Source organism: Peromyscus californicus, unplaced genomic scaffold (assembly GCF_007827085.1).
Source record: "Peromyscus californicus insignis strain IS unplaced genomic scaffold, ASM782708v3 Scaffold_12__1_contigs__length_115047231, whole genome shotgun sequence".
Lineage (NCBI taxonomy): Eukaryota > Metazoa > Chordata > Mammalia > Rodentia > Cricetidae > Peromyscus > Peromyscus californicus.
In genome coordinates, this window is record NW_026294413.1 from 90,745,594 (window position 1) to 90,759,092 (window position 13,499).

The following is a 13,499-nucleotide window of genomic DNA, read 5'->3' on the forward strand; positions in this document are numbered from 1 at the left end:
TATGGATGGTTGTAAGCCACAAGTGGGCACTAGGAATCAAACCTGAGTCCTCTGCAAGAGCAACAAATGCTCTAAACCACTGAGGCAAACTGTCAGTCCCTATGGCTTAGATTTTTCTTTTTTATTTCCTTTTTCCTTCTCCCTCTTCCCCCAGGATAAAAAGATTTAATACTCTCTGAAGTTCAAAGAAAAACTTTCTAGTACATCTAGGCATGATGGCACACATACACTCCTTGCACCTGGGAGACTGAGGCAGGAAGGCTATCCTGTCTCAACAAAACAAAATGAAACCAACCTCACATACACATAAACAACAACAAAACCCACAAAACACCACCACAACAACAAAACTCCACAGAAAACAAAAAGCTAGTAACTGAATTCTGAGTTAATTTATACAAATTCTTCAACTTATCCCTCAATGACTCAAGTATCAAAACTATCAACAATATGTAATCTCTATGTATCTTTTCTGTAGTATTGATTTATTTTATAGATACTCCATCTTTTTATTCAAAGTTAAAACTTTTAAAAATCATAATTTTAAGCCTTATTCATATTTTATTTACAGCAAAATTGAGCCTTGCCAAAGATACAGAAATAGTTCCACTACCTCAAAAAATTCCCTCATTCTCAAGGTCCCTCTCCTTAGGTTTCTGGCCCTGTATTTTGCCTGCCAAAATTATGTAAAGGAAACCATCTATTAAGTAGCTTACAAAAGTCTGACATCTGTAATGAGCATACTGTCTTTGAAAGTCATTTACGCTGTTGTATCTATCAAAGGTTCATTCACTCTATTATTGCTGAGTGGTTTTTTATGTGAATGGGGATTTGAGTTGTATCCTGTTTCAGGCTCTATGAATAAAGTAACTTTTTTATTTCTTGGCCTTTAAAAAGATTTTCATAGTATATATGTATTTTTAAATTTTATTCATTTATTTTATTTTATTTATTTTTTGAAACAGGGTTTCTCTGTAACTGCCCTGGCTGTCCTGGAACTCCCTCTATAGACCAGGCTGGCCTCGAACTCACAGAGATCTGCCTGTCTCTGCCTACAGAGTGCTGGGATTAAAGGGTTGTGCCATCACTACCCAGTTTCATATATATATTTTTTTGGTTTTTCGAGACAGGGTTTCTCTGTGTAGCTTTGCGCCTTTCCTGGAACTCACTTGGTAGCCTAGGCTGGCCTCGAACTCACAGAGATCTGACTGGCTCTGCCTCCCGAGTGCTGGGATTAAAGGCGTGCACCACCGCCGCCACCACCACCACCCGGCTCAGTTTCATATATTTTTATATATGAGTGTTTTGCCTGGGTATATATCTGTACACCAGGTATGCGCCTAGTGCCCGACGAGACTGGATGCCCTGGGACTGGGGTTACCGGAAGTTCTGAGTCACCTGTGGGTGCTGGGAGTTAAACCTGGGACCTCTGGAAGAGCAGCCAGTACTCTTAACCTCTGAGCCATCTCTCTATCCTGATAGAATATGTTTTGATCATATTCTTTCCCCTTCCTCAACTCCTCCCAGATTCTTCTCACCCACCCAACTTTCTGTTCTTTTCTTTCTCAAACAAACAGCCCAGAAAGATTAAAACAAAAACAAAAAACCAAAACAACAACAAACAAACAAACAAAATCACCAAAACAAAACAACAAGAAGAAAGCGTGCAAGTTGTGTTGGCCATCTACTCCTGAGCATAGGCCCTGCCCCAGACTGTGGGTGATTATGACCCATGAACAAAGCAAATTACGATATGCATGTCTCTGTATGCAAGTCTTTGTACAAGCTGTTGTTTCTCTATTTTTCTCTACTGAATTTTAATTAAAGTACAAATCTTGCGAAATTTCAACACAAAATTGAAAATTCAACTTAAAAAAACCCTCAGCTTTTGTAACATCTCCACAATACAACTCTCACACCAAATGAAACAAAAACTATTTGTCATAACCATTGAGTCCCCAACGTATATCTCCATTTTCCTATTTCATCAGATGCAGCTGGGATGGAACACTGGACTTTACCATTAAAATATAACCAGCATTTTCTTCTAGGTTTATTCACATTCTCCATAAATTAATAACAATTATCACAAAATAAAAAGACAAAGTAGTTAATTTTTTTTTATTCTTTACCTGAAAAGATCCACCTCATGAACAGTAGGTAAAATAATAGATGTGTGTGTGTCTGCCTAAAGGATTAAAAGAAAAGAAGAAAATTAGGGGAGATAGCACTAAATTTTACAGAAACTGTTTTTCAGTTTTGTTTTTAAGACAGAGTCTAATGGTGTAGGCTTGGTTGATCTAGAACTCACTGTATAGTCCAGGCTGGCCTTGAACTCACAGATTAGTGCAGGGACTCAGTGTGTGTACCACCATGCTGGTTATCTTAAGCCAAGTATGATACACTATGGTACATGACTGTACTGTAATAGCATCACTGAAAAGCAGAGGCAGAACGGATGCAAGTTCAAGGTCAGCCTCACTAGCAAGTTCTGGCCTGACAGGGCTACACAATGAGATGCCTATTCTGTATTTTTCATGAAAGAGAATGGGTCTTACCAGTCTCCCCTAATACAAAAGATAGGAGAAAAATATGAACACCATGGGTAAGAACCAATCCAATGGCCAGAGGTGAGACCAGGTCACAATTGCAACTCAGCCTACCATTAACACTAGGATCTACGCAACAAGCACAATCAGTTTTCCTGCTGTTCTTGAGCTTTACTCAAAGAACAAAGGGAATGGTAATAGAGTCAAACCAACTGATAAACAGAAACTGCTTTCAGAAAAATAAAAGTTCCGAATCCTTTTGACTGAGTCTTCTAAAATTAGGAGTCTGTTGGCTACCTTTCTAAGAGAAAACCTTTTCCAGAACCAAACCTCCTTTAAAAAGTATTTACAGTCCTTTTGTCCTCACAATTACAACATAAACTCTGGGTTCTCCAGGACCTACTGTGGTAGTAACAACAACAAAAGCCAAGAAATGGTAAAGTTTATCACCAATTAACCAGAAAAGTAGTGGGTGTTTCAGTGTGTTCAGAAATGTGTAATAGGCCCTGAGCCTCCACTGCAGGCGTTTTGGCATCATAGTACCTGCTGAGTTAACTGCGCCATCTGAGTGGTCCCAGGCTTGTCATGACACGTGGGAATCCGGACCTTAAGGACAGAGAGAGAAGGTTATCACCTTCGTCTGTATGAGAAGTGCTCTATCTGGCTGCTAAAAAACACACACTCAGCACGTCTAAAATGCTGTAAACACCAAGTATTTATTTCTGGTTTCAGAACTAACGATATTCATTTTTAGTTACAGCATAAATGGGGAACCAAAGTTTCCAAGTGAACAGAGATCACTAAACTCCAAGAAGCAAATGTGCTGAAAAACAAAGTCAGGACTCCAGCCTCCTAGAGCTTCCTGCTTATCTTTCCAGTTTCTGCTTCATAATATACACACACCCAAACACACCCTCTCAAGCCTGCCAAATTTGTGTATAAATCCCACAGGAAACCATGTGAACTCTCAACTCAGTGCTATCAGTATTATTTTTTATGTTTGCCAAAAGGGTTGGGGGATACAAAACAAGCAAATCTAAAGGAACACCCTGAAGAATAAAGCCAATGTCACAAATACTTGAACTGCAAAGAACCTGAGTACATTCACACAAAATCTGAGAGAAAATTCAATTAAACACAAAACAGTGGGTTGGGAATATAGCTCAGTGGTAAAGCACTTGCCTAGCACTTGTGAGGCCCTGGGTTCAATCCCTGACACATAGAGAGAAAAACAATGAAAAGAAAAAGAAAAAAACCTCACTGTAACAGAATATTCCAAGATAAACATGCTTGGCCTGACGTTAAATGTTAAAGACCATTTAGACCTGAAAACCAATGGTTTTTCTAGTTTATCTTAATTTTCAGCAATTCACACTCAATACAACTGTTCTGTTTCTGCTTACCATCCATACTGCAGAATTTAACATTCCCATGCAAACTCTACAAGGTGCAGTGTCTGATTGGAAGGGCTTGGAATTGTATGAAGGATTTTGTGAAACAGGATAACCTGTGGTGTGCTACTAGATGTCATAGGATGCTAAAAACCAAAACCCATGTGTGAGGTTTCTAGAGAGTTCTTTAAAGGGCAGACAAATGAGTGGTAAGTTGTTACCTTCATTACTACCCCCATGATAGGCAGATGCAATGTTTTCCCTGGCACTGGGGCAGGCCATCGGTCAACATCATTACAAGCTGAAAATGTAACAAAATATTTTCTTAATGGAAGTGGAAAATTAAAATATTTAAAATGGACACTGCAAGTTAAGACTTTTGCAACATGGGAGAAACATATTAGTAATAACAGCAGATAAAGTAAAGTAAAAGTGATGAAATATTTTACTTAGATTTCTTTCAGAAATACTAGGTTCTAGGATATATATATATATGTTAATTGTTCAATGGGAGCGTGAGAAATGGCTCAACAGTTAAAGAGGACTTCCTGCTTTTGCAAATGACCTGAGTTTGGTTTTTGGCACTGATGTTAGGAAACTCACAACCACCTGCAACTCCATCTCCAAGAATCTGATGCCCTTTCTGGTCTCCCCTCAGGTGTACACACACACATACACACACAAAGTGGTGTTTTGCCTTCATGTATGTCTGGGTGAGGGCATCAGATCCCCTAAAACTGGAGTTACAGATAGCTGTGACCTGCCACATGGATGCTGGGAACTGAACCCAAGTCCTCTGGAAGAACAGTCAGTGTTCTTAACCACTGAGCTATTTCTCCAGCCCAATGTTTTTTAATTAAAAGGAAAAACCTGTTGAATGACAAATAGGTTTGAGGCCAGTTTTCTTACGTATTTTTGAACTACTAAAATGCTGCACACTAAGGATTTCTGACCAATAGTACTCCAAGAACTATCAGTTGAAAACTGTATTCCTAACTCTAATAAACATCATTTATGTTGTTATAGTAGATAGGATCACATAGCACTTTTGGTATTTATAGGTAAAGATGCCAGACCAAAAATTTTGTATCTCTCTCATATCATGTAAGTCTTAAATCCTCTTCTGATTCTTTAGACTATCAACTTCCACTTTATTAAAACTCTTTCATTAATTGGAGGTGAAGAGATGGCTCAATTGTTGAGTGCTAACAGATCTACCAAAAGACCAAAGGTTGGTTCCCAGAACCCATGTCAGGCAGCTCACAGCTGCTTGTAACTCTAGCTTTAAGGGATCTGATACTTATGATCTCCAAGGGCACCTGCACACACACACACACACACACACACACACACACACACACACACGGCGGGGGTGGGGGGTGGAGCAGAAAGTCAGTACAGTGCTTGCTGCACAAGCATGAGGAACTGAGTTTGATCCCCAGAACTCATGGAAAAGGCCAGGCATGGGAATGATGCATGGTTGTAATTCAAGCACTGGGGAGGAGAAGGAAGCTCACTGGCCAGTCAGCCGAGCCTTATTAGAAAGCCCCAGGTCTCAGTAAGAGACCCTATTTCAAAAATCAAGATGAACTGCTCCTGAGGAATATCACAAAAGTTTGACCACTGGCTTCCACACACACGCTCACAGATTGGCATGTGCACTTGCAAACACATGCATCTGAACATGTGGATTTGCCCACATGAAGAGATACACTTGCACACAGAATACATAACTAACGTAATATTTAACTTACCTGCTTCCAAGTAAGGTTCATTTTTTTCAAAATACTCTGGTGCTATCTGTTTGAGTACGGTGTGAAAAAAATGAATATAAGGTAGTTTGCTGATCAAAACCAACGACTAAAGAAAGAAAGGGGACAAAAGTTTTTTTAATGCCTAATGATTATAATTTGTTTGCATTTAGTTTTGCATGAACAATTATTAATGAGCTAAAATTCAGCAAAAAAATGTATGGATTTGAAATTAAAAGGTTTTTATAGTACAAGGTTAAAAGAAAATAGAAAGTCATAACTGGGGAACACAAAAAGTTTAATCTTATTAGTATACTTTAAGAACTAAAGGCATATCACAGATGCTCCTGCTCTCAAGTAAACAAGTTCTCCCACAAACAAATATAATGGACAATGTTAAGAGCCAAAGCATAACTGTTAGTTTGAACCGTCAACTTGAGACAATCTATAACTACCTGGGAAGAGAATATCAAGGAGTGACCCTCTGTATCAGGCTGGCCTATGGTTGTAGAGATTAACTTCACGATGCTAAATAAGGCAGAAAGACCCACCTACTGTGGGTGAAACCATTCCCTAGGCAGGGGTCCTGAACTAAGAGTGAAAAGAACAGGCTGAGCAGGCTATGGATGCAATCATATGGGTGCAAGTCGTCAGTGTCTCAAGCTACTGCCACTGTGACCTCTCTACAAAGGTGGACTATACAGAACCCAGAACTAGGACTAATATAAGCTACATAAGCTTGTTTGGGTCAGGGCATTTTATCACAGCAGTAGAAACAAATTAAGATACCCACCTATTGTCGACAACACTGCAATATCAAAAATCAGCCACATGAAGTCTTTCTACTTAAGGAAAGAACAAACTGTGATGCTTGGTCCAAATTCCTATGACTGTTAGTTCTACCGTCCTGCTGTCCTAACCTAGCTACACACTTAAAAACTGCAACTTCGTCGGGTGGTGGTGGTGGTGGTGGTGGTGGTGGTGGTGGTGGTGGTGGTGGTGGTAGTGGTGGTACACACCTTTAATCCCAGCACTCGGGAAGCAGAGCCAGGCAGATCTCTGTGAGTTTGAGGCCAGCCTGGTCTACAGAGCGAGATCCAGGAGAGGTACCAAAACTACACAGAGAAACCCTGTCTTGAAAAAAATTTAAAAAATGCAACTTCTAGTATAACTTTAGATACAAATTACACTGATTTTAAGTGTAGTTCTTTTTCCTTCAAAGATGAGACTTTTTTTTTAAGATTTTATTTTTATTTATGTGTATATGTGTGGGTGTCCACGAAGGCCAGAAGAGGGCTTCAGATCTCCTGGAGTTGGAATTATAGGTAGTTGTAAGCTGTCCAGTGTGGGCGCTGGGAAGTGAACTGGCATCTTCTGCAACAGCAGTAAATACTCTTAACAGTTGAGCCATCTTCAGCCTCCAAATTACTTTCTACCTTTCTATCTAGCATCAATTGATGGGTGCTGAACATCCTGATGACAGATGGAGAAGGTATGTCCTAATAGCTCACGTTAGGCAGGACTGATTCATTTTCCTTTAATTTATGAAAAAGACTGTCATGCAGGTTGGAAGCAATATGGCAAAGGTGTTGCTAATTTTACTTACTGAATCATCGAAAAAAGAAAAAAAAAACCTGTAGGTTTCCTGGGTTGTAAGATCATTACCACTTGTTTATTTTCTCCCTTATTCTCCAATGTCAAAATACAGGAGAACTCTCCCATGTATTAACTGAAACACTACGGCTTATCAGAAGTCTAGTACAGAGACAGCGACAGTACAACAGTTAAAAATTACAAAACATGGGCTGGAGAGATGGCTCAGAGGTTAAGAGCACTGGCTGCCCTTCCAGAGGTCCTGAGTTCAATTCCTAGCAGCCACATGATGACTCACAGCCATCTATAATGAGATCTGGTGCCCTCTTCTGGCAGGCAGGCAGAACACTGTATACATAGTAAATAAATTAAAAAACAAAACTACAAAACATAGTGGCACACCCCTTTAATCTCAGCACCCAGAACAACCAGGGTGTGCATGTGCGTGTGCGTGCGTGCGTGCGTGCGTGTGTGTGTGTGTGTGTGTGTGTGTGTGTGTATCATCAGACCCTGTCCAAATAAATAAATAAGAGGAGGCAGGTGCCTATAATCAAAAAAGCACAGGTAAAACATAAAAACCTTAGACATTATTAAGTCTAAATATTCCTACTTTAGGGTGGGGAATTGAGGCAGGGTCTCATGTAGCCCAGGTTGGCCTCAAATTCCTGCTTCTTCTATCTCCACCTCCCAAGTGTTCAGACCATGGGCAGATACCATCAAGTCCAGTCTTCACTTTTCTAATCACAACATAAAAAATACTAATAGTTCATATAAAAATTACCTTCTGAAAGTAGCCTCTTTTAAGAGTTTTATCTCGAACTTGTCGAAAATACACATATCCATAAAAATATGCAGGATCTTTCTATGAAAGAACAAATAAAAATTGTATGTGTGTATGTACATATGTATATACATATGTATAGATATCCTTTAACAGTACCACTGGACTTCCTTAATAACCCAAGTCAATATGTGAGCAACACACAAAAGCTAGTCATACATTCCTACCAACAAACAAAATTCAGGAGACTAAAGAACCTGTCAACTTGCCCAAAGATTAAAACCGTAGCCTAAGAACTAGAGACGGGATTTCCTCTAGGAGCCCGTTAGCTTATGTTCTTTATTCACATCTAAGCCAGCAAACTATAATCAGAAAACCATCAATTTCAGTATTTTCCCCAATGCTACATTGTTTCTTAGATTTTGCAGTAAATACCTACAGTTATAATAAAATCTGAGGTACTGGCACAGGAAGACTCAAGTATGACTGTATTTACTGTATAATGTCACTCCACCTGCACATCTCAATAGATCACAACAAGCAAAGCTCCTCACCCTGCTAATCGACTTTTATAATTGACAATGGCATCATTTCCAGAATAGTAACTTCAGAGTAATTTCACTCACATACTGAATCCTTACCATTTAGTCTTTCTTTGAGAAACCCAGATAGATAATGGAGTAGCCCCCCGAAAAGGCACACAATAATGAAATGTTGTCAAAGGTGACTGAATATACTAGCTCTACAGCAACAAGTTATAACGTTTCCTCTCACATGGACATTTTTCCAACCTTTAAGTAAACTGGTAAATCTTTGTCAAATTGATCGAGGAGACAGTGCAGGGACACCCTCCTCCCAGAAGACTGCCGGAATCTAAAACAAAACTGGGTGTCTCCAAGACAACCTAATGAAAACAAAAGGGAGAGCCATGAGGACGGCTTCGGGTGACATTTATCCAGTCTCATCAATATTAGAGTGAAAGGTGAAAGGACTGCACAACTAATGTAAACACAGTTCTTCATGTTTAAGAGAAGAAGAGACAGCTTGACATTTCTAGGAATTAGCCAGGAGTAGCAGTGCACACCTTTAATCCTGGTACTTGGGAGGCAGAGGCAGGTGGGTCTCTGGAGTCTGAGGCTGGTCTACAGAGTGAGCTCTAGAACATCAAGAGCTACAGAATGAGACTGTGTCTCAAAAACACAAACAAAATAAATTAAGACTTGCTCAAGGACACCTTGCTAGTTAGAGGGAAAAGCCCATCTTAATTCCTAAGTGTTTCTGCACGCTTTCCTGCTTCATTTCCCAGTGCCACTGCTTTAATTTGTCTGCATATGATCTCGTCTCACAAATATAAATAAACAAAGCTAAACACACACACACACACACACACACACACACACACACACACACACACACACACACACACACACCCCTCTTGTTCAAATCTACGTCTATATGAACTTTTGTTTTTCTGTTTTGATTTTGAGACAAGGTCTCACTATTTGGATGTCCAGAACTCTCTGTGTAGACAAGGCTAGTTTTGAACTCAGCAATCTGCCTGCCTTGACCTCCCAAGTGCTGGGATTAAAGGTGTGTGCCACCATATCCATGTATACAGAAGTTTTTTAAAATCTTTCTGAGCTAGGGTCTCATGTAGCTCAGGCTGGCCTCACCTTGTTATGCAGCAGCCTTGAAGTCCTGATCCTCCTGCCCCTACCTCCCTAGTGCTGTGATTACAGTTAGGCTATCATGCCAATTCTATGTAGTACAGGGCAGTGAACACAGGGACTCTCGCATGCTAAGTAAACACTACATCCACTAAACCACGGCCCCAGTTTCCAAATACAGAAACTCTTAAAAGTAGACAAAGCTGTAGTGTTTTGGGATACATGACCCAGTGATGAAAAAATAATAAGGAAAATATGAAGCCTTTATTCTAACAATCAGTGGCTACATGTGGAGGAGGGAGCCGAGGAGTCACAAGAGGCTTGAGGAGGTTCTAGCAAAGTTATATTAATTGGTCCTATATTTTGTACATTTCACAATGGGAAGCTCCTTTAAAAAATGCATAATATGCAAGATTCAGTAAGAGTCCAAGTAATCAACTTATTATCTTAATCATGTGATTAACAATTAATTTTCAACTTTAATCATTTTAGCAAGCCTCTTAAAATGCAAATTTTAATTAAACTTGTCAGGCAATAATTACTTTAAAAAACCATTAAACTCTAAAATTTAGCTCATTAAAACCCATGCCAGCTGGTGAAACGGCTAACCCAGTACAATGACTTGGCAGGTGAAAGCACTTTATACTCAAGCCTGATGAACATGGCAGTCAGTCCCCAGAACCCACAGATGAAGTAGAGAACTGAGCCCTGACAACTGTCCTCTGGCCTCCACCAATGCATGCCAGCACAGTGGCACATGTGCACCAACGTGTATATGCGCACACATACAAATAGAGCAACAGTTTTTTAAATTATATTAAATTAAAATTTAAATACTTGCAGTAATCACTTAGATTTTTCCCAATATGTTAGAATATAATAATACTCAATATTTTTACAATTACATATGTAACTACTTTTTTATTTTTCTTACATGACATTCTAAATAGGAAAAATAAATGTCACAATTGTTCAATCTTTTCAAAAGCCAGATTAGGTAAGAGAATCTGGGTTCAATTCTCAGCACCCACATGGCAGCTCACAACTGTCTATAACTAAAGTTCCAAGAGATGACACCTTCATATAAACATACATGCAGGCAAACACCAATGCACATAAAATAAAAATAAATAAAATTTAAAAAGCATAGAAGTGTGGAAGTGTAAAAGTATAGAAGTGTAGAAGTGTATTAGCGTAACCTCTACACTAACACCAGTCCATAAACTTGCTACTGACACATGACCAAATAAATATGTAAGTTGAATACACTTAAAAGCTTTTCTAGCAGTCTGATACTAGTGTGGCAAATTTATAGTTATATTTTGTTTTACTGATATTTTTAAATTTCCCTTTTCTGACATTTTGTTTAGCTTGCATTTTACAAAAGACATTTAAAAAAGGCCCTTCAACATAGATACTATAAGCCGTATATTACAGTGTCCTTGCTGCTAAACACAAATACTGTCTGCAAGCCAAGTCTACCCACAAGGAGGACTGTTGTCCTTGAATTCACCACTACTTAAAATTCTATCTGAGACTAAGTTTTTCCTTTGACATGTCTAAAATATGGAGATTACTGTCCTTGAGTATTCAACATGGCTGCATTCAGATGGTGATACTGGTAAATAATGAGGAAAGTCTGGCATGTGTAGCTGAGGGCAAGCACACTTTAAACTCATACTCAGATAAAATGCACTCAAAAGGCAAGAACAAGCCCAAGTATTTTGTTGTTTGTTTTATAAAATCATGAAGATTTAAAGTATACATGAAGGGAATGTTGTAGGATTGGCAAACTAATTCACTATGAATTGTAAAAGCATTTTTCTCCTGTGTAGTTTTCATACAGTCTAAAATGCTATTCTACCTTTTTTTTTTTTTGGAGCGGGGTGGGGTGGGGCGGGGGTGGTATATCATGGAAAGGAAATCTTGATTTATGACTCTTTCCTAAAATCTGCTCTGCTGTGCCAAGACTTCCTTCCACAGCAATAAAAACTATTTTGGAAATTTTAAATCAATCTCAAAGTTGGCACAGTAATTATAACTTCCATTTGCAAGACACAGAGGAAAAACAGTGATTCAGATAACCACCATGGGCTCTGGGATCTGAGATGCTCTCTAGAGCATGCTCGTTAGACTATCAAGATGCTGTTTTCAATATCATTTTCCCAACTTCACTTATATGTTCCAACCATGCTTTGAGTAAAATAAAACATAATTCATTTGATGGGCAGCTTATTAAAAAGACATTTAAAAAATCTGTAGGTCATTCATATGCCTAAACTACTAGAATTTTTATTTACATAGATTTACACTTGAGTTTAAACTTAAAAAAGAAAAAAATGATCCACACAGATACTATTAAATAAGTTATCAAAAAGGCTATCAAGTGTCAGGTTTAGTGGCACACATCTTTAGTCCCATCACTGAGGAGGCAGAGACAGGTGGATCTCTGTGAGTTCAGGCCAGCTTGGTCTACATAGAGAGTTCCAGGGCAGCCAGAGCAGAGGAAACCCTGTTCCTCTCTCACACACACACACACAAAAACAAAACAAACAAAACAAAATAAATCAAGTAGCTCAGTGGTAGAGTTCTTGCCTGGCATGCACAAGATCCTAGGTTCAATTTCCAGTACTACAAATAAAAATTAAATAAATTAAAAAATTTTAAAGGCTGTCAAAATACCATGAAATTAACTTTTTTTAGCCTTGATGTTTGGAGGAGAAGGGAAGTTTATCCTCTAGTTTCTGGGGTTCAGTGGCTAGGATCTGTACATTAAATTGAACAATAAAATATTAACAATAGAAAAGATTTAGTTGTGCATGTGGATAAGCCTTTAATCCTAGCACTTAGGAGGCCAAGGCAGGTGAACCTCTGTTTGAGGTCAGCCTGGTCTACAAAGAGAATTCCAGGACAGTCAAGGCTACACAGAGAGACTCTGTCTCGGAAAACTGGTGGGTGGGTGGGTAGGTGGGTGGGGGAGGATAGAAAAGACTTACTTTCCCATGTTTATGAAAACTTTACAGAAAAAGTTGACACCCCAAAGGAAGTTAGATCTGGGAGCTTACATACAATTTTAGCAGAGATTAAATTCCAGATCCATTAAAAAGCTTGGCCTTCTAGAAGTAATAAACTGTGGGAAGGTAAAAATATATATGAAAAACTATAGGAGTTAAAGATTATTTAGCAAAGTTTGTTTATGATGATTTAAGTCAATGCCATCTCCAGCAAGAGGTAACAATCTTGGGCCAGTAAAATGGCTCAGAGAGTAAAGGCACTTGCTGCCCAAGCCGAGAAACCTGAGACTGACCTGTGGAACCCACTTAAAATGGTAGGAGAGAATGAATTCTATGAAGTTGCCCTCTGACCACGCCCGCCATGTTATATGTGTAACTACACACATCTCACACACACACACACACACACACACACACACACACACACACACACACACACACACACACAGAGAGAGAAAAAAAGAAGCGACCTATGACAGCCAGTTATAGATTGATAAGATATTACACAATCAACTGGGATTCCAATCATAGAAAGTCAATTCATCCTGCAAGCCACACATTTTAGCTCACTTTGAGTGCTAGAAATCCAAACCAACACTTACTACATTCAGCACTGTATATGTAGACTTCATAAGGAAAATGTTAAATGAAATAAGGATAGAGTCAGACAACTTCTCTGTCATGATATCATTATGGACAAAAACCAGTGCTAATCAGTTCAGATCAGGACAAAGGACCTACTTACTAGACTTG

General features: G+C 38.9%; 1 protein-coding gene across 3 annotated transcripts in view; it reads right to left on the minus strand.

The window, feature by feature from the left end:
• Nucleotides 1-13,499, minus strand: part of Dennd6a (DENN domain containing 6A) — a 50,148-nt gene that overhangs the window by 24,995 nt on the left and 11,654 nt on the right. For all 3 annotated transcript variants that reach the window (XM_052733826.1, XM_052733829.1, XM_052733828.1), the window contains exons 4-9: nucleotides 8,857-8,969; nucleotides 8,066-8,146; nucleotides 5,695-5,800; nucleotides 4,162-4,241; nucleotides 3,093-3,155; nucleotides 2,133-2,188 (exon numbers count right to left, since the gene is read on the minus strand). In XM_052733826.1, the coding sequence (XP_052589786.1) occupies nucleotides 2,133-2,188; nucleotides 3,093-3,155; nucleotides 4,162-4,241; nucleotides 5,695-5,800; nucleotides 8,066-8,146; nucleotides 8,857-8,969 (499 nt within the window). The remainder of the gene's footprint in view (nucleotides 1-2,132; nucleotides 2,189-3,092; nucleotides 3,156-4,161; nucleotides 4,242-5,694; nucleotides 5,801-8,065; nucleotides 8,147-8,856; nucleotides 8,970-13,499) is intronic.